Genomic DNA, 26,536 nt, shown 5'->3' with positions numbered 1-26,536 from the left:
CCCTCCATTGATTGGAGTTGACCATGGATGTTGCATCCCAACTGACTAAATCAATACACAAGCCAGGGCAGTACAATACGAAGAGCTCACTGTCGCCCATGCAACAGGCTTCCCCTCTCCACAAAGCTGATGAATTCAAGGGAACTGATACAGTTTGCGACCAGAGGTGTCACAGGAGTTGCCAATCAGCATTAAATTTCAATGTAGGACTGTAGGATTTTCCTCAGAGTTCACTCCCAAAGCCTTCATCATGAGTGGGTATAACTGAGGCAGTAAAGATTTGTGATCAGAGATTTCTTTCTCCTAGATGAACAGCCAACAGCAATTGACAAACCACATTTGCCCAAAATGACCAGTTTTAAGGTGCCCGTAACCCGCCTTTGCCCCTTCTCATGTTAGTAGAAGCAGTTCAGTCAGGCTTAGTCGCTAAGCCACACATGAAGGCCAGGAGCAGGACTTGGTTGTCAGAGGCTATTTGAGATGCATGCCATTGGGAACATTTAATAGGCAATAGGAGCTTATTCCCACTACCACTCCCAGCTATAACAAGCTTGAGGAACCTAAAGACCATACAGTTCTTGTAAACCCACTGTCCTCTGTGGGGAAAGTACAGCTTGCCACAAGTAATTGCCAATTTATAGTGTATTTCAGAATTCACAATTTCAAAGTCAATGAAGTACTTTCCTAAATGTAGTTACTGTTGCAATTTAGAAGCAGCAGCCACCAATTTGCACACAGCAAGCTATCTGCAAAAAGCTATTTGATAATCACAGAATCATGTACTGTTATTTGCTAAAAGTCTCCTCACAGAGGCAGTCATGTGTGGAAACAGGCCCATCATCCCAATTTCTATGTACCGACTAAGTTGTCTACCTGAGCTAGTGCTATTTAAATTGCCATCTGTGGCAACTGAACATCATTTTGTTGAATACCGGCCACATTGCCTGCTACTATAGCATTATCTGCTCCCAACACCAGAGAGAGCTTTACAGTATCATCAGCTCTCTACAAAACAAGCATCCAGAGGATCTTTTCAAAATTGCAGGAGACTTCAATCATGCTATTGTGTTTTTTTTTCATTTTTATTGTATTTTTAAGCTTAGTGTGTTTTTAAGGTGCATTGGATCTGAAGTAACAATCATTTTGTTCTCCTTTACACTTGTATACTGAAAAATCACAGTAAACATTCTTGAATCTGTTAAATCTCTTAAACGCATTTGCCTCTACCTTTCCTATGTGTTTTTGTTTAAAAGTAGCTGTATCCACTTTTACAGCTTGTTGCATATACCAATCACCCTCCCCTTCTTAAACAAAAGATTCTACAGATGTTAGAAATCTTGAGCAACACACACAAAATGCTGGAGGAACTCAGCAAGTCAGACAGCATCTATGGAAATGAATAAACAGTCAACGTCTTAGGCTGAGACTCTTCATCAATTTTGAAAAGGAAATGGGAAGTCAGGCTTCTTTTTAAATGTTTCCCCTCTCCTTTTTATTTGCACTGACCAGAGGACACAGGTTTAAGGTGAGATGAAGTCCCCCATTCTACCACTACTGCTGTTGTTTCTCCAACCACTCACCAGGGATATTGGTAACCACTTGAGAAGCAGGTTCAGAGTAAAATAAGAGACTGTAATGTACTAACAGTTCATGGGAATAGATGCTATTAGCTTCATCTCAGTAATGAAGCAGGGCACCAAAAATTATTCCAGTTGGTATTTCAAGCCAGCAACCTTAATTCAAATATGTTCATGTGGTTACTTCTCCTTTAGGGGTACGAATCAGCGAAGAGAATTTTCATTGCTAAATGATGGTGTGTAAGATCAAGGAAGTAAAAGGTAACTGCAGTTAGTTTAAGCTCTCTGTTATGCTTTTATTGTGTGGACCAATTTACAATCCACACTTATCTCACCATATTAAAACCCTAATAAACTTGAAGCTGGAAGTAACCAAATGATCAATTCCTTAATGGAGAAAGGCAGTAGGGGTGAGCTTTTTGCATCAACCTTTGGATACAGGTTCTCAAAACAGGCACTGTTCCGTCTAAGCTGTGCGAGTTTGCAGCCGCACAATAACTGAAATGCTCCCATGTACTTTGCCTTTGTTGTGAGGCACAGCTGGAATTTTCTTTTATGTATGTTAATATAATTTTGAAATCTACGTTAATACAACTGTGAAATACCCTGTAATTGTGTTAATGAATATAATCCATAAATTTTCTGAATACTAAACGTACCACAGCCTTTACTTTGAAACAGAGCTTCAATGTATTTACATTGTTGTTTCAAGTTGCAACACTGTTACAAATTGTAACAATAAACACAGAATGGACATCAGTAGCGCATTGCTAATAAACCTCTGATGCCATCTAGTCAAACCATTTTACTTTTACCATTGTTCCTGTTGGTTGTTTTGACTGCGTGACATCAATTACTTGTGCTGTGAGTTATGGTTTGTGTTTGTTTTATTTTAGTAATACAGCGCAGAGTAGGCCTTTCTGGTCTTTTGAGTTACGCTGCCCCAGCAATCCCTGACAAACCTGATTAACCCTAACTTAATTACAAGACAAATTACAATGACCAATCAAACTACCTGGTATATCTTTGGACTGTGAGAGGAAACCGAAGCACCTCAGAAAAACCCACACATTTCACGGTGAGGACGGCTCTGGAACTGAACTGCAAACACTGATATGCTGAGCTGTAATAGCATTGCACTAACTGCTACGTTAATGTGGCACCAATTGCTTGATGTGCATATTACAAAAGAACATTTAAAGTATCATGCATTTTTCAGACCATGTAAACATTTTCTGCTTAGAGCACTGGTTGGTCCATGCAGCTGTAAAAAAAAATTAGGAGCACTGGAACCAGCATTCAAATAAGAGCAGTGAAACACTGCTCACAAAGAATAGCAATTCTCTTAATTTCAGGCACATTTTTTTTAATAAATATACTTCAAAAACATATTAGCATTCTCAATAATGATTGCACATGAAGCTTACAACAGTGAACATGCTTTGAACTACCTTGTGTTGGAGAAGTGAACTGTCAAAAGAACCTGTTTTCAAGGATATCAATGAATTTTTTTCTTAACTGAGTCCTGAATTGCTTAAACCACTCGATGATAGTTCTCCGTCTCTGATTCTTTTCCTGAAGAGTCATTGCCTTCTCTTTCTCTAAAATAGCTGGTAGCTCTCTCCAGTCTTTCACAAAAATAAAAGGTGCACCCATTGACTTGAGGAGGCGGAGCGGGGCATTCTGAAGTGCTGACGAGTTGCCACATTGCCCTGGTGTCATAACATCTTCAACAACTGGAACAGAGCCACAAGCACAGGCCTCATAAATTCTGTAGCATTCAGTGTTGATTCCCACCGGGCACAATGTAAGGTCACTCTGTAGCAAGGCATCTTGATACTTTTTTAAACTGTCACTTGTTTCTTGTGGTTGCCACCTATGCAATGAATTAAAACTAAAATCAGATTTTGTATGTCCAAGACTCTTACAAATTTCTACAGATGTAATGAAGAATTCACATTTTGCTCAAACTAAATCTTGTAACAATGTACTTTAAAAAAAATAGAACTTCAGCCACCTTCCTTTATCATTAACATCACCAGGATTTGCTTCACTTTATCCAAAACATTTCAATACTGCTTCATGCATCATTTTGTTCTGCAGACCCCAAACATAATTCTGCCTGATACAAGGCATGAAGCAGTTTTCTCCTCAGGTACAGTTAAAACATTTAGTGGCAATATCAACACAAATTTTTGTAAACAAAATTCATCTGTACAAGATTGTGCCTTTTCTGAAAATGGCAAGACCACAGTGTTGGTAGCGTTTTCAGATGGAGTAAGGATTCAGGGATTCTTTAGCAAGTAAATGAACATGAACAGGGCTTTGTAGAGGGGCCTTTCAGGCATCCTTTGGCATGGGAAGGCTCAAACCAATTTGAGGAGTTAAGGGTTACAAACATAGCTTAAACTTACATTGCAAACTTTTTGATTTGGTAACCTTTTGGCAACTTTTATTTCATTTTATTTTCAAGTATCCCTTCAATTCCTTGTAGCAGATTGCAAGGCATTTATCAGTTTGTCAAAATGATTGTATGAAAAAGAGGTTCAAGGTAATTCATAATTTTACATATCACACAGACAAGTACTGATTAGAAGCAAGATTATTTGAGTAGGTGTGGTAATACTGTAATTTAAAAAAACAACTCCAATAGAACCAGTAACAAGGTTAGTGTTTGAAAACTGATGAAAGCTTTATAATATTGTACAAAGAACTAAAAGGAGAAAACAATGAGATTCATTGAAGAATTTTTATTGACAACAGAAACAAAAGCTCTCAAAAGATTACCAAAGTGCAAAAACCTCAGGAGTGTGTGATATAACTGTGTAATGTACTGCGCTTTTTCAATGCTGACTCTTCAATTCAATACCACAGGTTAGATGTGGAGGAGTATGCTTGCAGACTGGTTAAGTTTAGACTGGTATCAAAAGGACTATTTATTGTTCTGAAGATGTTTATACCCAAATTATTGCAACTGGGGAATTTAAATTCAAGTAACCAAAACAAAAAGGTCCAGCAGTACTAGCAATCATGAAACTGAGTTGTTATAACAAGCTATTTAGAACACCATTGTCGTCAAGGAAGGATATCTGCTGTTTTTATCTGTAGAACAGCGTGAACTGAAATGAGGAGAAATTTCTTCACACCAGGGAGTGAATCTTTGGAATTCTCCACCCTAGAGGATAGTGGAGACTCAGTCACAGGGTTAATTTAAGAGTCTGACAGATTTCTGTTCATTTCTATTTTATGAATGTTATAGGATTCCAGGAATTTGAGATGGAGATCTGCCAGGACCTTGATAAATGATGAAACAGACTTAAAGGGTCACATAGCTGACTGCTGTTCCTGTGTATGCAACTCCAATGCCACTGATATCTTGTCCCTCAACCTTTTTCGGAAATGGCCTATTGTCCATTCAGTTTGATAGATGGATACTAAATGGGGTCTTGCAACATGGCCTCTCCTCATGAATGAATAAAAATTCTGAATTTCAGTCAATTAATTTACTGTGACTCTGTGGATTCTTCCCAGGAATTCTGGTTTCCTCCCACATCTCAAAAATGTGAGTTAGTAGATTAACATGCCACCATAAATTGCCCCTAGTATGCAGATGAGTGGTAGAATCTAGGAACAAAGGGAGAATGTAGGATTAGTGTTAATGGGTGTACAAAGTTGTGGAAGCCAAAGGGCCTATTTCCTTGCTGTACTACCCTGCAGACTTTGGAACACTCAAAACAAAATGTCCATTTGTGCAGAGGATTTTTAAAATTGCTGCAAATGCTACTTGAGTGCATTTATACAAGTTATTTGAAAGAAATGAAATAACAGCTGGCAGACAGCAAAAGATTGCCATGGGTACTACAAAGCACAACTCACTAGGAGCTTCACTCAAGGACCGCCAAACATCACTACTTACTGTAGAAACAGGAGCAAAACATGCAACGACTGAGGTCTGCTGAAAAGCCTTCAAGATTTTGATTTTATTTATTGAGATACAATGTGGAAATAGAGCTTTCTGGCCCTTTGAGCCATGCAGCTCAGCGATTTAATCCTAACCTGATAAGAGGACAATTTACAATGACTAATTAACATACCAATTGGTAGGTCTTTGGACTTTGGAAAGAAACACATACGGTGGCGGTAGAACATACAAAGCTCCTTGCAGACGGCAGCGGGAATTGAACATGGGTCTCAGCTACTGTAAAACTATGTATGCTACCATGCCGGCTCATTTACTCCACATGTAATTCAATCTCCGGAACTATATAAGAATGTTTTTATCCTCTTGGAAATAACCAAAATCTGAAAATTCAAATAACAGGGTACTGTATTTTATATAATTGTGACACCCCTCAAGGCTTCACAGTCAAGATGTATCTTTGAGCCACAATCACACATACACATAGGAAAAATCAACACCTATCCTGCACACAGCACTTTAATAAGCAGTTAAAAAAAATTAAATCATCAGTGAATCTGTTCCAGGTGATGATCAAGAGAGAAATGCTGGTTAGCTCTACTTTGAATGGCATTTGTGTTTTAATATTTCATTGCAAGAGCATACAGATGACACAACTCTTCGTACTGTCCAATTCGTGAGCTTAGGTTTATAAGCCTGGGGGTGAGCAACTCATCAAATGAATGTAGGTATATAATTTCAATTACCAGTTAAATAAGGGCTTTCTTTCCCAGTTTGTTAAAACCATCAATAACTCAAGATCATTTAAAAGCGGCTCTAAAAGTGATTTGATTTTCCAATAAATTGCCAGACATCCTTAAATAATTAGGTTACACAAATAATTTACTGATCTCACAAAATATGCCCTTAATTTAACAGACTTTCAGAAATAGCTTTATAAATTTCAGTTGCCATTAGCTTTAAGACTTGGGCTCAAATAAGAAAATCTGCAAATGCTGGAAATCAAAGCAATACACTCAATGTTGAAGAAACTTAGCAGGCCAGGCAACACCTATGGAAAAGAGTAAGCAATTGACATTTTGGGCTGAGACCCTTCATCAGGACTGAAGAAAAGCTGAGAAGGCAGAGTAAGAAGATGGGGGGAGGGGAGGAAGAAGCACAAGCTGGTTGTGAGGGTGGAGGAGTGAAGTAAAGAGTTAAGAACTTGATTAGTGAAAGAGATAAAAGGCTGGAGAAGGGGGAATCTGATAGGACAGGACAGAAGGCCATTTAAGAAAGGAAAGGGGGAGGACCACCAGAGGCAGGTAAGGAGATAAGGTGAGAGGGGGAAATGGGAATGGGGAATGGTGAAGGGCACTACCAGAGGTTCGAGAAATTGATGTTCATGCCATCAGGTTGAGGCAACCCAGACGGAATACAAGGTGTTGCTCCTCCAACCTGAGTGTGGCCTCATTGCGACCGAGGAGGCGCCCCTGGACTGCCATGTCAGAATGGGAATGGGAAGTAGAATTAAAATGGGTGGCCACTGGGAGATCCCAGTCTTTCTGGTGGACAGAGCGCAAGTGTTCAGCGAAGTGGTCCTCCAATCTATGTTAGGTTTCACTGATACACAGGAGGCTGACGTAGATCTGGAAACTGCTCAGCTGAGCACTTATGCTCTGTTCGTCAGAAAAAGCATTTTGTGCACGTTGCTTGGATTTCCAGCTTCTGCATATTTTCTCTTGTTTGTGACTAACACAGCATGCCCACGACTCACTAACCCTAACCGTACATCTTTGGAATATGAGAGATAATTGGAGCACCTGGAGGAAACCTGTTCCAATAGCTTGCTCTTCCTTCCATCAATGGAGAATAACTGACTTCCATCTACAGTCTTGACCTTGTATCTGCAGACGCCTCACACATTTCTATACTTACCTACAAATGTACATCTACAAATGCAAGAAATCTGGCGATGATGTGAGGCAGGACAAAAATATTCATCAGAAAAGGCGGAGGCAAACAAGCACAATGTGGTAAACTATGTATACCTGTCTGGACGCACCCCCCCCCCCCCCCCCCCGCTGACTGCGCCTGTGGCTCCTCCCACAGACCCCTGTATAAAGGCGATTGGAGGCACTGTTCCTCCCTCAGTCTCCAAGATGTCATGGTCCCTTTTGCTGCTAATAAAAGCCTATCGTTCACCTCCCGTCTCCGAGAGTTATTGATGGTGCATCACACAAGTACCTCAGAGGTGTGTAGGTGGTCACAATCTAGTTTTCCACCAAATTGGCAGCAGCATCAGGCTTTGAAGAGGTGCTTGTTCAAACAGATGATGACGGATCAGTACTCAGCCCCCACTTACTCAGTTCCCTCTCTTTTCAAGCCCACTGAACAAAATCTACCATTTTCAGTCTGAAAACTTCGACCGACACCACCAGTTACAGCCTTTGAAGAAAAAGCATATACTAAATGTATGCCACCTGCTGTGCAGAGTGCTTACTGATTGTGTTCCTGAAAGTAATGAAGTGAGAAATAGCTGAAAATACTCAGATGTTCTATGGAGAAAGAACGTGAATATTTTGTTAAGTCTGGGGAAACCTGAAAATAGGCTGTTGTCCTTGAACATTACCCATCTTCTTTATCACAGGTGTTGTGTTCTGGTTTAAGATGGCACTATCGAAGATGTGTAGACCGTAACGCAACAGATTTGATTAAAAACATTACTTAAAACATCTTTTCTGAAGCAAATTGTGGTTAACTATTGCCACAGACAGCAAGGAGGCAGGCAGATGGAAGGCTGATTCAAGGATGAGCAATGTTGGAGTATTGTGAGGCTCAATGTGTTCGAGCCAGCCTCAAAGATGGAGTTGGTATCACTGCTGGAGATACAAGTGTTTTGGACAGGAGTCAATGTGGAAGAGATTCCATGCCCGCCCTGCTACCCCAGGTGTGAGGTTGGATTGCTGCCTGCAAGGATGTGCTGCTGCGTGGCACTACCCAGTGCTTGGATAATTTAAACACCGGCCCAAGGAAAATGGAACCCATGTGTTGGGCTGATTTCACTTGCTCTCCCGCAAATATCCATTCCTCTCTCCACAGTGAACTGATCTGACTGCTGTGTGTTTTTACCCCGTTGGTGTGATGAAATGTGACAGAGGCTTGGACATACTCCGGGAGGGATCTGGGACTCAGTCTGGTTCGGAAAGCTGTTGGCTTGCTTCTATTGTTTGCATAATTTTTCTTCTCTGCACACTGGTTTTTGGCCTTTTCAAAAATTGGGTTATTTGGATTTCTTGCTTTGTGGCTGCCCGTAAGCAGACAAATTTCAAGGTGTATAATTTGTACATTCTTTGATAATAAACGTACCTTGAAATTTTTGGTTGTGGTGCTGAATATTTTCAGAACATTGTTTTTCATCTCTTCTAGGTTCCTGGCATCCATTATTACTGCCTTCATATCAGTGACCCTGAATGGCCTAGGTCCAGTTTTAAGTATTTTTTTCCCTTTGCTGTGCATATTCCCAGACTAGAGAAAATTGCTTCTTTATCTACCCTGCATCCTTTTATAATCTAATATCCCATCTGAGATATCTTCCCATTTCTTCTTAGCTTTTAGTGCCAGTGGAAATGAGCATGTTTTCTCTTCTAAAAATTTTCTGGGAACAGAGAAATCTGTCAGAAGAGATAAAACCTTTATTTTTCTCTTATCACTTGGCAGGTTGCCTTCTCAAATTTTCTGTAGCAAAATCCTCTCCAGTTAGTCACATTAAAAATCTGTGGTAGTGAGTTCTCTTCGATCCGTTGTTGCTGGTATCAGCATCAGCAATACTGTGGACTTCTCGGGTAGCATGGCCTTTACGCAGAGGAGAGAGTACTGTTGGAAGTGAAAGGTACATCTCAGTCATGAGTCATCCTCAGTAGTGAGGAGAAAACAAAGATTACTGAGAAGAAACAGCAGATGGCCTACGAATACTCAGAAATGAGTGCAACTGTGATGTGGGACATCTATGAAAACGATATTTGAGGAGGTGGTGCTGAAGGCAGGAAATAATGAGCTATGTAAGAAAAATGTATTTTAACCATTCATATCTCCCTCATTTAAAGTTACCTCATGTGATAGTAGTGTTCTGAAAATTTTGAAAAAGCAAGAGATTTTAGGTTTTCTGCCTGTTATTTGAGCTGATGTAATAGAATTGCTGTTATTCTTAAATCCTGATTATATCTATAATTAACAAAGAATATATGAGAATACCTTACCTATTTTATAAAATCTTTGAATGGACCCTGCCAATCCCTAGCTGCCATTCTATCCTCTGTCCAGTTCCTGGCCTATTTTGCCACCCAGCATCAGAACATGTTATTGATGGAGTGCCAACCTTGTTGGAGGCGCTACGGTTTAGAAGAGACACCAAGATGATGCTCCATCTACCAAAGGTCCTGAGATTATGTAGAAAAGGGAACTTTCCAGGATGTTTTGGCCAACATTCAGTCCTCAGTATGGTTACTTAAAGCTGTTCAGAATCAGAATCACGTTTATTATCACTGGCATATGTTTTGAAATTTGCAGTGCAATACATGATAATATCAGAAGTGAAGGAAGTATATCCATTAAAGTATATATATGTATATTAAGTAAATTAAAAACAGTGCAAAAACAGAAATAGTATTAAAAAATGAAGTAGTGTTAATAGGTTCAATGTCCGTTTAGGAATCGAATGGCGGGGGGCAGAGAAGAGGTTGTTCCTGAATCTCAGAGTGTATGCCTTCAAGCTTCTGTACCTCCTTTCTACATTAATAATTGGAAGAGGGAATGCCCTGGATGCTGGGGTTCCTTAATAATGGATGCCGCCTTTCTGAGGCACTGCTTCTTGAAGCTATCTTGGATTATGTGTCTTACTCATGATTATATCACAACTTGTGAAACCTGTTGGGCACAAATGATTGCGTAGTTCCCACATTACAACTAGGACTAGACTTCAAGAGTACTTAAGCTGTGAACTGAATTGGAATATCCTGAAAATGTGAAAGATACTGCATAAACACAGGCCTCTATTTCCTTCTCTCGCTTGTGTAGCTTCAGTGTAGCACTGAAGCTTTAACAGCAGTCAACTTTTAGGTTTGGGTCAATAAGTAGTAACTAATATTTGCACCTTTAAAGTGTCAGGCAATGACTATCTCCAACAGAGTGAGTCTAACTGCCTACACTTGCCATCCTTACCTTGTCATTAGAGTCTGGTGTTTGAGACCTCTGTGATTGGACAGTCTGGAGCTGAGGCCTAGAGTTCAGACCCTCATGCATCATCATTGGTGATTCCTGGGTTTAATGATGAAGAATGAAGCCCGAGGGTTAATCAGAGGACTCTGTGTGTGGGTGGGAGGCATGAACTGGGCTTGTTGTGTTCTGTGTCGTCATGCCGAGCATCGTGGGCACACGACCTTGGTGCCGGAATGTGTGTCCCCAGCACATCCTTAGGTTGTGTTGGATGTTAACGCAAAAATGCATTTCACTGTATGCTTCCATGTATATGAGATAAATTAATCAATCTGAATCAATGGCTTTACCAAAGGCAAGTCCACATCAGCAACCTCCTGGATGTCACCGTTGACCAGAAACTCAACTGAGGCAGCCTACAATACAGATATCATCTGCAACACAGTATCAGAAACTGATCATCCCATAGAAAGACAGCACAAATCTTCCGCAATCTGCAAGACATTAGTCCAAAGTGTGATGGAGATTTAGCTCCAACAACACTCAAGAAGCTTGACAGTACCAGATCAAAGCAACTTGCTTAAATGGCAGCCCATCAATCATCCTAAATATTTATTCCCTCTATTTCTAACATATAACAGCTGCACAGTGCACCATCTACAAACCTTCCTTTCTCCCTACAGATGCTGTTTGACCCACTGAGTCCCTCTCGCAGATTGTTGGGCAGAACATTTACCTGGCTCCTCTGACAGACCTCCTCAACCCACAACCTCCTCAACCAAGAACAAGAGCAGCACCAGCTCCCAAAGGTGCAGTACGGTAGCGTAGTGGCTAGTGCAATTACTTAACTGTGCCTGCATTCACTGAATTAGGGCTTAATTCCCACCACTGTCTGTAACATTCTCACCACTAATGTGTGGGTTTCCTCTAGCTTTTTTTCTTTCTACATTTCAAACATGTTGTGGGCATGCAATGTCCTGAAGCATAGTGACACCTGCAGGCCGTCCTCAGCACAATCCTCAGACTGTTGGTCACTGATACAAAAGAAGCATTTTCTGTATGTTAAATGACATAGGACAAATAAAGCTAATCTGATCTTAATTGTAAAAGTTTCCCTCCAGGTCATACACCATCCTGACTTGGAAATACATTGCCATTTTTCCTTTTACATATTGGAACCTTTCCAACAGCAGCATGGGAGTAAATTCACCAGAAAGGCTGCAGAGATTCAGGGAGGCAGCTCATCACCACTTTCACAACTGCAGAAAGGGATGGGCAGTTATTGCCAGCCATGCCAGTGACACCTTAACTGCCCCCACAAAAATCAAGATACAAAGCAAGGCCAATTCCTGACAAGTATTGTTGACTCAACATTAGTGAATGCACACTGGACCCTACAATTGGGATGTCATGTTGGAGCTGTAGATGTTGGTGAGGCCTAACTTGGAATATTGAGTGCAGTTCTGGTCACCTACTTACAGGAAAGATATCGATAAGGTTGAAAGAGTGCAGAGAAAATCTTCAATGATGCTGCTAGAACTTGAGAATCTGAGTTATAAGGTTGAACCAGTTAGGATTTATTCTCTGGAGCGTGGGAGAATGAGGGGAGATTTGATAACAGGTATACAAAATTATGCAGGTTATTATGGTAAATGCAAGCAGAGTGAGACCAGAACTAAAGGTTATACATTAAGGGTGAAAGGTGAAATATACATAGAAACAGGAAGAGTAACTTCTTCAGTCAGAGGGTTTTGCAAATTCAATGTCAACATCTAAGAGAAGTTTGGATAAGTACCAGGATGGGAGGGATGTGCAGGGCTATGGTCCAGGTGCAGGTTGATGGGACTAGGCAGAATAACAGTTTGGTATGAACTAGATGGGCCAAGGGGCCTATTTCTGTGCTATAGTGTTCTAAAATTGTACTGCTTTACAAAAATCCTGAAATTCTGACAGCACACAATAGTATTTCTTACAAGCCACAGAACAAACTGGGAAAACATTACTAAAAGGATAATAGCTCTTTAGCTGCTAGTTAAAAATCAGGATAAAATACACAAAGAAAGACCTACTGTTCTCTAACCGAGATGAGACACATGGCACCAAGTCTCTCCTGTTTCAGTACATCCAACAAGGTTTCCCTGGAAGAGGCTTTGTAGACAGTTCCAAGGAAGTTACACAAGTACGGCCTTGAAGAATGTAACATAAGATTGTTGAGATCCACAATGGGGAAGTTCCTGTAGCTGAAATATGAATTACAGTGTAATTATTGGATTTTTCTTGGAACTCAAAGACATAGATTTTCTTTGGAAAATGCTCCAGTACACAGAGATTAAGCTTATTTTAAAAGGTCAAGCCATAACATTTATTAAACCTACTTAATTAGCTAGCTTGCTGGCTGCACCATGAAGCATCAATTCTGACACTTTAAAGGTCAAATTGCAGCTTCAATTAGAAGTCAAGCAAGTATTTTCAACTTCTCAAAAGATGTTTTATCCATTTTAATAATCTGATAATTTACCAGAATTCTCTCCCTCTGCAGTCAGTAATAGATACAGGTGCAGTCGAAAAGGTGAGAGGATTAACACTGGAAGTCAGAGGTATGTGTTGCCCAGAGGTCTCTGGGTGAGAGACTCACAAGTGCTCAGAGCTTTTAAAAAAATTCTTCAGTAACAGATCAATCATATCTGCCAGCAGATTTTTTTTTGGGGGGGGGGGGGATGAATAATACACTTTTCATTTTATTTCAACCTTAAGCTGTGAATTTCAGTGTCAGGTTTTAACATCTCCCTGCAACAAACAAAACGCTGGAGGAACTCAGCATCCGTGAGGGGAAATGGACAACTGACTTTTCCGGTCGAGACCTTTTACCTGGATTGGCCAAAATGTTGACTGTCCATTTCTCTCCATAGAGGCTGCTAGACCCAATGAGTTCTTTTAACATTTTGTGTGATGTTCCAGATTCCAGCAGTCTCTTAAGTCTCCATTTATTAGCTATTAAATCTGACCAAGTAAGGGGACCATCAGAGCCTCTTTGGAAAATAAACAAACACAGAACCTAGGTTTAAGGTGAGAGAAAATAAATTAAAAGGGGGCTTGAGAGACGACGGTGAGTATATGGTATAAACTGTCAGAGAAAATTGTTGAGACGGGTATAATAATATTTAGGAAGCACTTGGGGTGGGACTTAGGGTTAATCTGCACGGAATGATTGGACTGAAAGATCTCTATCCGTGTTATATTGCTCTATGACTCTATCACCCCATGACCAGAATCTTGCTGGACCCACATGGACAGCATACATTCTGTTGGAGTGTATTCTGGAGTTAGGGTATATAGCAAATATTAATCTCAATAGCAACTGGCCTTCAGATCTGAATGTGGATTGTAGATTGAATTAAAAAATGCAGCTCTGAACAATGGTCTTCTTGGAGCTGCAGCCTGGGTTGATTGCAAACCAGGAAACACCCTTTCACTTGAGATGTCTGCACATGCATGAAGCAATGGGGATTAGCATTCATTCTAGAGTGTCTGGAGTGTTGGTATGAAGATTTAGGTGTTTGAAAATTGTATGTAACCCTAATGAAGGATTGTCAACCTGAAGTATTGAAGAAAATGATATAAATGTAACTACTGAGACTTTATTACGGTACCACTGATCTTAAGGGTATAAAGATGTGATGTACTTTGGGTTTAGGAGGCCTTTTCTTCCAAGAGTGCCTCTAGTGTGATGCCTTCTTGTGTGCTGAATAAAAACTTCTATATCTACCAGCTTCAGTGCCTCCCAGTGACTTCATTCACAGACACAACACATTCAATCTTCTGCAAAAGTGTTGTTGTAACTTAAGATGTTCATTGCAAATTATTTTTGATGTACTTAATCATTCTTGTACCTACATAATTTCCTTCTTCTAGAGCTTTCCCCAGGTCACCCTCTGACAAAAGACCAAGGATGACAGCAACCTGCTCCAAATCCTCTGATACTGTTGGAAGCAGTCTGCTGGACATCAGTCGTGGGTAGCATCCCCTCACTTCTACAATAATGTTCAGGCTCCACATTATATTTTCTATTTAAAAGGATTGAAAAATGAGGCTTTGTTTTGAACACTGGGACTATATGCTCTGGGTAGCATGACCAGTAAGCTAGGTTCATGATATCTACAATCAAATCAGAATTCAGAAATTACATCTTCTGCACAACCTGAACAGTTTGAAGCTCTTCGCCAGTGGAGGCAAGCCTGATAAGTGCCTCTTTCCAAAATCATGAGGAGGCTTGAACTGAACGCTTGCACCCTCGTGTTTGATTTAGTTCCTTCAAATTTTAATTATGAACAATTATGTGTCAGTATTTCAGTGGAATAAAGGAAATTACAATGGCATGAGAGGGGAACTGGCCAAAGTTGACCGGAAAGGGACGTTTGCAGGAAGGACAGCAGAGCAGCAATGGCTGGCGTTTCTGTGAAAAATGAGGTAAGTGCGAGATATATTCCAAATAAATTTTCAAAGGGAAGGAGGATGATGAGAGGCATTGACCTGATAGGGGTGTACAAGATGATGAGAAGAATTGATCGTGTGGATAGTCAGAGGCTTTTTCCCAGAGCTGAAATGGTTGCCACAAGAGGACACAGGTTTAAGGTGCTGGGGAGTAGGTACAGAGATGTCAAGGGTAAGATTTTTACTCAGAGAGTGGTGAGTGCATGGAATGGGCTGCCAGCAACAGTGGTGGAGGCAGATACAAAAGGGTCTTTTAAGAGGCTTTTAGATAGGTACATGGAGCTTAGTAAAATAGAGGGCTATAGGTAAGCCTAGTCATTTCTGAGGTAGGTTCATGCTCAGCACAATTTTGTGGGCCGAAGGGCCTGTATTGTGCTGTAGGTTTTCTATGTTTCTAAGGGCACTACCGTGGTTGACAAGAGAAGTCAGAGCCAAAGTAAAAGCAAAAGAGAGGGCATACAAGGAAGCCAGAACTAGTGGGAAGATAGAAGATTGGGAAGCTTTTAAAAATGTGCAGGAAATTAAGAAGGTCATTAGTAAGGAAAAGATGAATTATGAAAGGAAGCTGGCAACTAATATCAAAGATACTAAAAGCTTTTTTAAATATATAAAGGGTAAAAGAGAGTTGAGGATAGATACAGGACCAATACAAAATGATGCTGGAGATATTGTAATGAGAATTGCAAAGATGGCAGAGGAACTGAATGTGTATTTTGCATTAGTCTTCACAGTGGAAGATGTTGCAGTATATTGGACATTCAAAAGTGTCAGGGAAAAGAAGTTTATGCAGTGAAAAGGTGCTCAGGAAGCTTAATGGTCTGAGGGTGGATAAATCTCCTGGACCTGATGGAATGCACCCTCAGGTTCTGAAGGAAGTAGCTGGAGAGATTGCGGAGGCATTAATGATGATCTTTCAAGAGTCAATAGATTCTGGCATTGTACTGGATGATGGGAAAATTGCAAATGCTATTTAAGGATGGGAGGCAACAAAAAGGAAACTATAGACCTGTTAGCTACATGTCAGTGGTTGGGAAGTTGTGGATTCGATTGTTAGGGATGAGATTATGGAGTACCTGGAGGCACATGATAAGATAAGCCAAAGCCAGCATGGTTTCCTGAAAGGAAAATCCTGCCTGACAAACCGACTGCAATTCTTTGAGGAAATTACAAGCAGGGTGGACAAGGGAGATGCAGTTGATGCAGTGTACTTGGATTTGCAGAATGCCTTTGACAAGGTGCTGCACATGAGGATGCTTAGCAAGGTAAGGGCCCACGGAATTACAGGGAAGTTACTAGCATGGGTGGAGCATTGGCTGGTTGGCAGAAAACAGAGAGTAGGAATAAAGGGATCCTATTCTGACTGACTGCTGGTTACCAGTGGAGTTCCACAGGGGTCGGTGTTGGGACCGCTGCTTTTTACAATGTACGTCAATGATTTGGACTAGAGTATTAATGGATTTGTAGCTAAATTTGCCGATGATACAAAGATAGGTGGAGGAGTGGGCAGCATTGAGGAAACACAGAGCCTGCAGAGAAACTTAGACAGTTTAGGGGAATGGGCAAAGAAGTGGCAGATGAAATACAATGTTGGAAAGTGCATGCACTTTGGTGGAAGAAATAAATAGTCCCATATGGGAGGTTAGTTCAGAAGGTTTCCATGGAGAGGTTGTAAACTGGATTCAAAATTTGCTGTGTGGGAGAAGACAGACAGTGGTAGTGGATGATTGCTTCTCAGACTGGAGGCCTGTGACTAGTGGTGTGCCTCAGGGATCTGCGCTGGGACCATTGTTGTTTGTTGTCTATATCAATGATCGATGATAATGTGGTAAATTGGATTAGCAAGTTTGCTGATGGCACTAAGAATGGAGGCATTGTGGACAGCAAGGAAGGCTTTCAAAGCTTGCAGAGGGATGTGGACCAACTGGAAAAATGGACCAGAAAACGGCAGATGGAATTTAACGCAGACAAGTGTGAAGTGTTGCATTTTGGAAGGACAAATCAAGGTAGGACATACACAGTAAATGGTAGGGCACTGAGGAGTGCAGAGGAACAAAGTGATTTGGGAGTTCAGATACATAATTCCCTGAAAGTGGCATCACAGGTAGACAGAGATGTAAAGAAGGCTTTTGGCATCCTGGCATTTATAAATCAAAGTATTGAGTATAGGAGTTGGGATATTATGGTGAGGCCAAATTTGGAGTATTGTATACAGTTCTGGTCACCTAACTGTAGGAAAGATATCAGTAAGATTGAAAGAGTGCAGAGATTTACTAGGATGTTGCTGGGTCTTCAGGAGTTGAGTTACAGGGAAAGATTGAACAGGTTATGTCTTTATTCCTTGGAGCGCAGAAGAATGAGGGGAGATTTGATAGAGGTTTACAAAATTATGAGGGGTACAGAGTAAATGTGAGTAGGCTCTTTTCACTTAAGATTAACAGACATAAATACGAGAGGACATGACTTTAGAGTGAAAGGGGAAAGGTTTAGGGGGAACTTCACTCAGAGTGGTGTGAGTGTGGAACGAGCTGCCATCTGACATGGTAAATGCCGCCTCACTCTTAAATTTTAAGAATAAATTGGATAGATACATGTATGAGAGAGGTCTGGAGGGTTATGGACTGGGTGCAGGTCAATGGGACTAGGGGAATAAAGTTTCGGCACAGACTAGAAGGGCTGAATGGCCTGTTTACTGTGCTGTAGTTGTCTATAGCTCTATGGCAGACGATTATTTAGATGGGGAAAGAATTCAAAATGCACAGATGCAAAGGGACTTGGGAGTCCTTGTGCAAGATACTCTAAAGGTTAACTTCCAGGTTGAGTCAGTTGTGAAGAAGGTGAATGCAATGTCGGCATTCATTTCTAGAGGTACAGAATATAACAGCAGGGATGTGATATGAGACCACATGGCGTATTGTGTGCAGTTTTGGGCTCCTTATTTTAGAAAGGATATACTGACATTGGAGAGGCTTCAGGGAAGATTCACGAGAATGATTCCAAGAATGAGAGGGTTACTGTATGAGGAATGTCTAGCAGCTCTTGGGCTGTATTCCCTGGAGTTCAGGAGAATGAGGGAGAGTCTCATAGAAACATTCTGAATGGTAGGGGATTCTAGGACAAGAGCGCACAACTTCAGGTTTGAAGGACGTCCATTTAGAACTGAAATGCAGAGAAATTATTTTAGTCAGAGGGTGGTAAGCCTGTGGAATTTGTTGCCACAAGTGGCTGTGGAGGCCAAGTCACTGGGTGCATTTAAGGCAGAGATAGATAAGTTCTTGATAAGCCAGGGCATCAAAGGGTATGGGGTGAAGACAGGGGAGTTTCATTCAGCCCATTGAGTCTGCTTCACCATTTCATCATGGCTGAACCATATAAGAGGCAGATAGAGAGTACACGAACACCTTTTTCCCTATGGTGGCAATGGCTAATCCAACAGGACATTCCTTTTTGAAGAGCAGAGAAAAAGTTAGGAAAGAGGTAGTTTTTTTAAAAAACACAGAAAGTTATAGTGCATGAAAGGCACAGCTAGGGTCGTAGTAGAGACATACACTAGGGATATTTAAGAGACTCTTAGATAGGCACATATGTTAAACACTGGAGGGTTATGGACTGTGTGGGAGGAAAGGGATAGGTTAGGTTAAATGATCTGCACAACATTGTAGGGCGAAGTGCCTGTACTGTACTGTTCTATGAAGTAGTGGACTTGAAGGAGTTTCAAAGAGGTTAACGGGTGGAAAGATTTAGAAAGAAATCTAAGAGCTTGGTACCTGAAGGCACAGCCACCAATGACGAAGCAATTAAAATTAGGTGCGTGCAATCAGGATAGTTAGGAAAGAGCAGATACTGCAAAGGTTCCAGAGATTTCAAAACAAAAATTCTAGATACTCAGGTTTGATGGGAAAATGCTTCAAATTAGCAGAATGCAAGTTGGGATAAGGGAAGCAGAAATTTGAACGATCTCAAATTTACTGCACATTTGGTGACAGCCGGTGGGGGAGAGGAAGAGGGCAGCTCAGTGCTTACTAGAATCAAGTCTAGAGGGACCAAAGGTATGAAAAAGCAGATGAAATGAAGCAACAAAAAAGACAAGCAATGTTACGAGTTGGAAATGGGAAACCTTGAGAGGGAAAGGGTATGTGCTCAAGTGTGATACTAATGTTGCAATCAAATCAAACATCAGATAGTCTATGGGGAATAAAATGTAGCTGGTTGCTAAGGAACAGCTTGCAGTGATTACAAAAGACTCTGATGTTCTGAATACTAATTCAGAGAAAGACTTGGTCATTTAGTGCCGGATGTTCCACAAGCAAGGTGACAATCTGGACACAGTAAAGAGACAGGGGTGGAATTGGGTGTTTTTATCATAAACATGAAATATAACTGATTCCTTATGGGTTGAGGAGAGGGTACAGAATGTAGATACGGCAAAGCTGATACGATTGGGAAGAGGAGTGAAACACTTAACTTTTTGCAATATTTTGTTCCAATTTTCCATAATTTATGTTTTTTAGTAAATGCAGCTTTTCTGTTGCTACGTGCTAATGATGCTGCTGCAAATTAAGTTTTTCATTGTACCTCGACGTATGATAATAAATTGGACTTTGACTGTACGACTTACGTTGCCACTCCTAATGGCCACTGGTAAACATCCACTTCATTCACCCAAGGGCTGTCATACACCAGAAAAATTAAGTCGACAAACCCTCCGTGTTTTCTGAGATAGGGCTCAATCCAGTCATTATCACACTGCTCATTGCCAAGCAGGACTACAGCTGAGTGCTTCAGTTTGTGCATCTGGTGGAGTGTTTGTACATAGTGCAACCACTGGGTGGCAAACTTGATCTTCCCCTCTTCTCTACCATTCAACACAAGCACAAGATTCTCCGTATCCAGTGAGATGCGCCCAGGCACCACAGCAGGTCCAGTGTAGAATCTGAAAGGAAGACAGGCAAAGCAGGTGCATGAATCTAGAGACATTAAATACATTTAACAATTAGGAAATGCACTCATATGCTTCATTATTAATCAGCATCACAGCATTACTTTATAATGGTAAGGGATTTTTTTTTGTAAGTTTTGTCCAATTAATCTCACACTCCAGCTTTCAATTCTCAAAAGCAAAAATTACTTCTAAAAGTAACAATGAGCATGCCTCCACACTCTCCACAATAAATAGTAAACTGCGAAAACTTCCTAGGTTTCCTACAAAATCTCAACTCTATTTTTCTTTGCCAATTAGTTTAAATCAATGTCCAGTGAAGATCAAACCTCCAAGGACATAAGTTTCTGCTTTACTTACTTTGACAAACTTCACAATATAGTGCAATTCAATTAAAACTTTTCCTCAGTTCAAAGACTAAGCATACCAATTCAGACAAACAATGAATGAAATCATTACAATGAATCCCCATTATTGGAAGGTATTCTAAGGGACCAGATAAGTATTTGGGTAGACATGGACTGATTAAGGATAGTCAATGGCAGGTCATGTCTAACCAATCTTATAGTTTTTTTTGAGGAAGTTACCAGGGAAGTGGTAATGGCAAGACAGTGGATGTTGTCAACACCGACTTTTGTAAGGCATTTAACAAGGTCCTGCATGGGAGGCTGATAAAGAAGGATTACTCAGCATTCAAGATGTGATAGTAAATTGGCTTTGTGGGAGAAGCCAGAGAGTGGTAGTAGAGGGTTGCTCTCTGACTGAAGGCCTGTGACTAGTGGTGTGCTGCAGGGATCGGTGCTGGGACCATTGTTGTTTGTTATCTGTATCAATGATCTGGATGATAATGTTGTTAACTGGGGCAACAGGGTTGTGGATGACACCTAGACTGGGGGTGTAGTGTACAGTGAGGAAGGCTATCATGGTTTGCAAACAGATATACATCAGCTGGACTTACACAGTGAACAGTAGGGCACTGAGGAGTAGTAGAACAAAGAGATACATGAATATAGGCCCATAATTTATTGAAAGTGTCATCACAGGTTTATAAGGTCATAAGGAAAGTTTCTGGAACATCAGCCTTCATAAATCAATGTATTGAGTACAGGAGAGGGGATATTACACTGAAGTTGTATAGACATTGGTGAAGCCTAATTTGGAGTATTGTGTGCAGTTTTGGTCACCTACTTACTGTAAAGGTGTAAGTATAGTTGAAAGAGTACAGAGAAAATTTACAAGAATGTTGCCAGGTCTGGGGAACCTGAGTTATAAGGAAAAATTGCATAGGTTACACTGAATTCTTTAGAACGTAGAAGATTGGGAGGAGATTTGATAGAGGTATTCAAAATTATGAGGTTATATAGATAGCCAAGTAAATACAAGCAGGCCTTTTCCATTGAGGATCACAACCAGAGGCCATGAATTAAAGGTGAAAGATGAAAAGGTTAAGGGGAACATGAGGCGAACAAGAATGGAAACTTCTCTCAGAGGGTCGTGAGAGTGTGGAATGAGCAGCCAGCACAAGTGGTGCATGCAAGCTTGATTTCAATGCTTAAGAGAAGTTTGGATAGGTAATCGATAGAAGAGCTATGGTCCTGCTATGGTTGATGGTAGTAGGCAGTTTAAATGCTTTTGGCATCAATGGGCCGAAGAGCCTTCTGTGTTGTACTTCTCTATGACCCTATTATGCAAAGGTATTTAAATACAAAGATGTTTGTTACATTCTTGAGTGAAGTTATCATATATCATCCCATGATTCGAACTAATTATTTACTACAATATTCATTATTCATGGGAGGTTTAAAATACATACATGCATGTAAGGGATAGGAATGAAATGAAAGAAGAACATGAAGCAACGTGGAGGAACACTCACATAAAGATGTCCATTCAATAAATCAGTCATTATATTATCCCATCTTTGCATTTTTCATATAAAGGTCCAGAGAATGGGGTGTCCTGACCCAGTGGGGATAGGAAGATTATTTTGCTGGTGTTGTGCCTGTCTGTTGTATGTTGGCTGTGTTGTTCTAATGAGCATTGTGGGGATGCTATGTTAGTACCAGAAGCTTGGCAACATCCTCAAACCTTGTTGGTTGTTAAAGCAAACGATGTGTTTTCCTGTATGTTTCAATGTACATACCACTAATAAATCTAATCTTGAATCTTGAAGCCAACTGCTTTACTCTTCTCTACACGAACAACTGGAACTACATTAGCCATGGTTTCAAACTGTTTTTTTTCATTTTTTAAAACATGTAGTCACTAGTGCCTTTTACTCATCTTTTCTTCCTCCTTTCTGTACATTTCCTGAAAAGCTTAAAGTACTGGCTTGGGTTTATTATTGGCTAATGAACACATGGGCTTGGATATAGTTTTCAAGGGCTCTATCATGTTGGGATCACCAATTTGGCCATTAAATATCATTACTCTACACAGCGACTGCAGCAAGAAGCTGGGCCTATAAAATAAAAACAAGATGCCACTAATTCAAACATAAACTTTACCTAAAATATATATCACCAGCTTTTAGTTCCCCCTCTCTCCAGTGAGCTGTCACCTCACTTGGAATAAGTGGGCCACCAAGAATATGCTGCCAAAGGTAAAGCCCTATTTCAAAGAGAAAGGTTTTAGACCTTCAGAAAGAACAATTATTATGCAGTACAGAAATATAAATTATTAGAACCCCAAGAGCTTAAAGTTACATTTATATGAATTTATAAGTATTAATCATTAAAATGTGTGCAGGAGGCCAGCTGGCCCACCAAATCCTTGCTTGTTAAAAATGAACTATTTAGATTATTCACTTCCAGTCTTGTAGACGGTGTCCCTTCAAGGGTCGACTCCATGCTATCATTTGCAACCCTCCATCACTTCCATTCATCATCTCACAGCTTCAGTTGCTATTTTCCCTCTCCTCTTGTCCATCTGCCTATCAACACTGCCTCCTCACATAGATCCACATATTGCTTTCTAATTCTTGTTCCATCCCTTCCCTTCAGCAGTTTGCACTGGTTACCTCCCTTCTATCAGTCCAGATGAAGGAACTCGTCCTGAAAGGTCAGATGTCCATTTGCCTCTATAGAACTGCTCAGCTCCTCCAATATCTTTGTGTTGCTACATACCCTACCATCCATTCTACCACATCTGACTAAGGAAGTGCAATTGTGAACAATAGCCAAATCAGAAATGCTGATCAAGTCAACTAGTTCCCAAAGAGAACTCTGATAGGCCAATCAGATGGTTCACTGCTGCTCATATGTACAATTAAGAAACATTAAAAATAGTAGAAATACTGGAATCATGATGATCAAGATGAAGTCTGCTGGAGAGAGACATTTATACACATCCTGTCCTCCATAATTAAGAGATTGAAGGATAAGGTTGCAGGGTGACAAAACGTGACAGGAGCACTTAGAACTAAAAACTAATCCCTATTGGGAGAAAACAGCACCTGATCTTTCCGCACTGTTCTCCATCAGTTCAAGGACTAAATCCAGCTGGAACATAACTCACAAATGCTCTTGAAAGTCAGGTATTAACCCTACCTGCCAACAACCAAGCATTGTGATCCTGGTCTCCTTCATGATAGCTTATGAAGAAGCATGTGACTTCCCTCCCAGAGATGATAGGTGTTTGTGTCCTTGACTCTTGAAGACTTGGACCCCATCGTCACAGATGTTTCCAACCACAGCATCTGGAAGGCTGTTCCAAATTCTGATAGCACAGTGAAGGAAGCTTCTATCCAGTGTGTAGGTTCTTGCAGCAGGCATAGAAACAGCACGAGCAGGTACATATAAACTTGATCATGTGGTGCGCCGTCTCTCATAAGATGAAGGCAGCATGGTGCGAAGGTCTGCAGGGCTGTGGCTGGTGTGCATTTTGTATAGCACATTAGCTGCAGCAACCTGTTGTCTGTGGTGTAAACTACTGATGGCTAACTTCTCACGAGCTGTGGCTTCATCTACACCGATAATCCTGAGAGCCTTTCTTTGAATGAATCAAGCTGGCTGAGGACACTCTGTGAGGCATTCATTCATGATAAGCAGGCATACTCCATGATATTTCGTACCTGGGCTTCGTAAGCCGTGGCTCTGCCCTCTTTGTCTACTTTGGATGTTACTTTCCACAAAGCTCCAAGCCTTTGTCCAGCTTTGTTTGAAATAGTGGAAAGGTGTTTATCCCACACCAACTCGCTGTCAATATTAACACCAAGGATTACTAGCTCCTTGTTTAAATCCAGCTTGCAGTTCCCAAAATACCCGGGTTAGATGGATTCCTCTTCCCAGACATCACCATTGCCTTGCACTTAGTAGGCTTAGGGGTGACATTCAGGCCTGCTGTCACTATTACTCTCTCCTGTTCTAATTGATGCAAATAGTGTGGAGTCATCAGCATACAGGTATAGTTCGTTACTGCATGCATCAACCAAGTTGTCAATAAAGATGGAAAACAGAAGTGGCCCAAGTATTGAAGCCTGTGGTACAGATGCATTGATGGTTGAAGAATCAGAAGCCTAACCAGAGATAACAACTTCGACAGTCTGTCCATGAAGGTAACTCTGCAGCCATTTAAGCAGCTTTCCAGATATTCCTTAGGATCTCAGCTTAACAGACCTTATCAAATGCTCCTTTGATATCTAGGGCTATGACACATACTTCTCCACCTTTGTCTAAGAAGGTGTTCCACGTTTGAGATAAGGTGGTGAGGAGATCAGTTGTACTGTGATCAGGTCTACATCCATACTGCCTACTTGCACTGAAGTTGTTACGGAGTAAGTAGTTCTGAACTTGCTTGTGGACTGCTGCTTCCAATACCTTGCTGATGACACTGAGTAAGGATATGGGGTGGTAATTTGTAGGATCAGCTCTGGAATCCCGCTTGTACACTGGTGTTACTGATGCTATTTTCCATTGTTCTGGGAATACACCACTCGAGAAGCATAGCTGGAAGAGGCAACAGAGAGGACTTCCAAGTTCTGCACTGCATTCCTTTAAGACCCTAGTTGGAACCTGGTCAGGACCCGATGCTTTATCAGGCAGAAGCTGTTGCATAATTTTCCTGATGTCTTTAGGTTTGAAGATGATTTTGTTCAGCAAGGTGGTAGTAAGCTGCTTGACATCTGGTGGCTGGTCATTAGCACTTGTGAGCCGACATTTATCTGCAAAAGCCCGACAGAAAACATTGGCCTTATTCTTTGCCGTTGAATGTACAGACCCATTGTGCTCAATGACAGGGATGTCAGAGCGGCCTGTTCTTCCACAGAGGGAGTTCACAACATTCCACCACTTCCTGCTGCTAAGGTTAAGTCATTTTTGAGTTTGATGTTATGGTTTCTTCTGGCCTGTCCCTCTGCTCGATCGTATGACTGCCTAGCCCTTGCAAACTTCCCCTTATTAGCAGGGGATGCATTGAACTCTTCTGTAGGTGTTTAAATGTGGAGGTTGCGAAAAGTGATAACGTTAAAACAGTGCAGTCTAATGCTCTCTAGACTTCAAATTTCTAGATCAAAGCACCTGAAATTAATCATATTAACAACCTGGTGCCATTTGGAATTTTTCAAAGTACTCCAGCCAACTATTCATTTACACTCAGAAGGTGCAGTCATTGACTGGATACATCGAATGTAATCACAAAGACAGCACAAACCATTTGGAGTGAATTGATCTTCCTGTGGTGACCCACTTCCCAGTGCACTCGAACCGGCTCACAAAGCGGCGCACACCGGCATTGAGGCCAGTCGAAAAAAGGGTGCCAAGTCTGCTTCACCAGCAAGGGGAAAAGCCTGCGCGCGAAGCGAGGCCGCGAAGTTTGAATAAATCTCTTTTGCAACTGCAGCTCACCGACTCCGTGTCATTATTTCAGAGCTGCGTGTAGCACACCGCTACAATTGGTGACCCCGATGGCCCAAACGATATTTGGGCCGAAGATGAACGACGTCGCATCTGTTCATGCAGTTTCATTAAAACTGCCAAGCTTCTGGACGCTGCGACCTCACCTATGGTTCCAGCAAACAGAAGCCCAATTCCACATTCATCTGATAACCTCAGATGCCACACGTTACTACTACGTGGTGAGCTCCCTCGACCAGGAAACAGCGGCCCAGGTTGAGGAGTTCATACAGTCGCCCCCAGCGGACGGCAAATACATAGAATTCAAAGCCTTGCTCATAAGGACTTTCGGACTCTCACGGCGCGAGTGAGCTGCCCGCTTACTGCACCTGGATGGTTTGGGGGACAGGCCACCGGCGGCTTTGATGAACGAGATGCTCTCCCTGGCTGGAGGTCACAAGCCCTGCCTCATGTTTGAGCAGGCATTCCTGGAGCAGCTGCCCGAGGACATACGCCTGCTGCTGTCCAACGCGGATTTCAGCGACCCCTGGAAGGTGGCAGCCCGGGCGGACTTGCTGTGGAAAGCCAA

The 26,536-nt window shown here is 41.3% G+C and overlaps 1 protein-coding gene across 2 annotated transcripts in view; it reads right to left on the bottom strand.

Annotated features, from left to right (window-relative positions):
• Positions 1–1,121: 1,121 nt before the first annotated feature.
• Positions 1,122–26,536, bottom strand: part of rxylt1 (ribitol xylosyltransferase 1) — a 41,405-nt gene continuing 15,990 nt past the window's right edge. The window contains exons 3-6 of one of the 2 annotated variants that reach the window (XM_059977534.1): positions 22,624–22,726; positions 19,796–20,110; positions 12,759–12,929; positions 1,128–3,453 (exon numbers count right to left, since the gene is read on the bottom strand). In XM_059977534.1, the coding sequence (XP_059833517.1) occupies positions 3,051–3,453; positions 12,759–12,929; positions 19,796–20,110; positions 22,624–22,726 (992 nt within the window). In that variant the 3' untranslated portion in view covers positions 1,128–3,050. Of the gene's footprint in view, positions 3,454–12,758; positions 12,930–19,795; positions 20,111–22,623; positions 22,727–26,536 lie in introns of both variants that reach the window. The other variant, XM_059977535.1, reaches the window with a different exon arrangement.

Source organism: Hypanus sabinus, chromosome 8, assembly GCF_030144855.1.
Source record: "Hypanus sabinus isolate sHypSab1 chromosome 8, sHypSab1.hap1, whole genome shotgun sequence".
In the NCBI taxonomy this organism is placed as follows: Eukaryota; Metazoa; Chordata; class Chondrichthyes; order Myliobatiformes; family Dasyatidae; genus Hypanus; species Hypanus sabinus.
The sequence above is the reverse complement of the archived record's forward strand: the minus strand, read 5'-3'. Positions and strand labels throughout refer to the sequence as shown.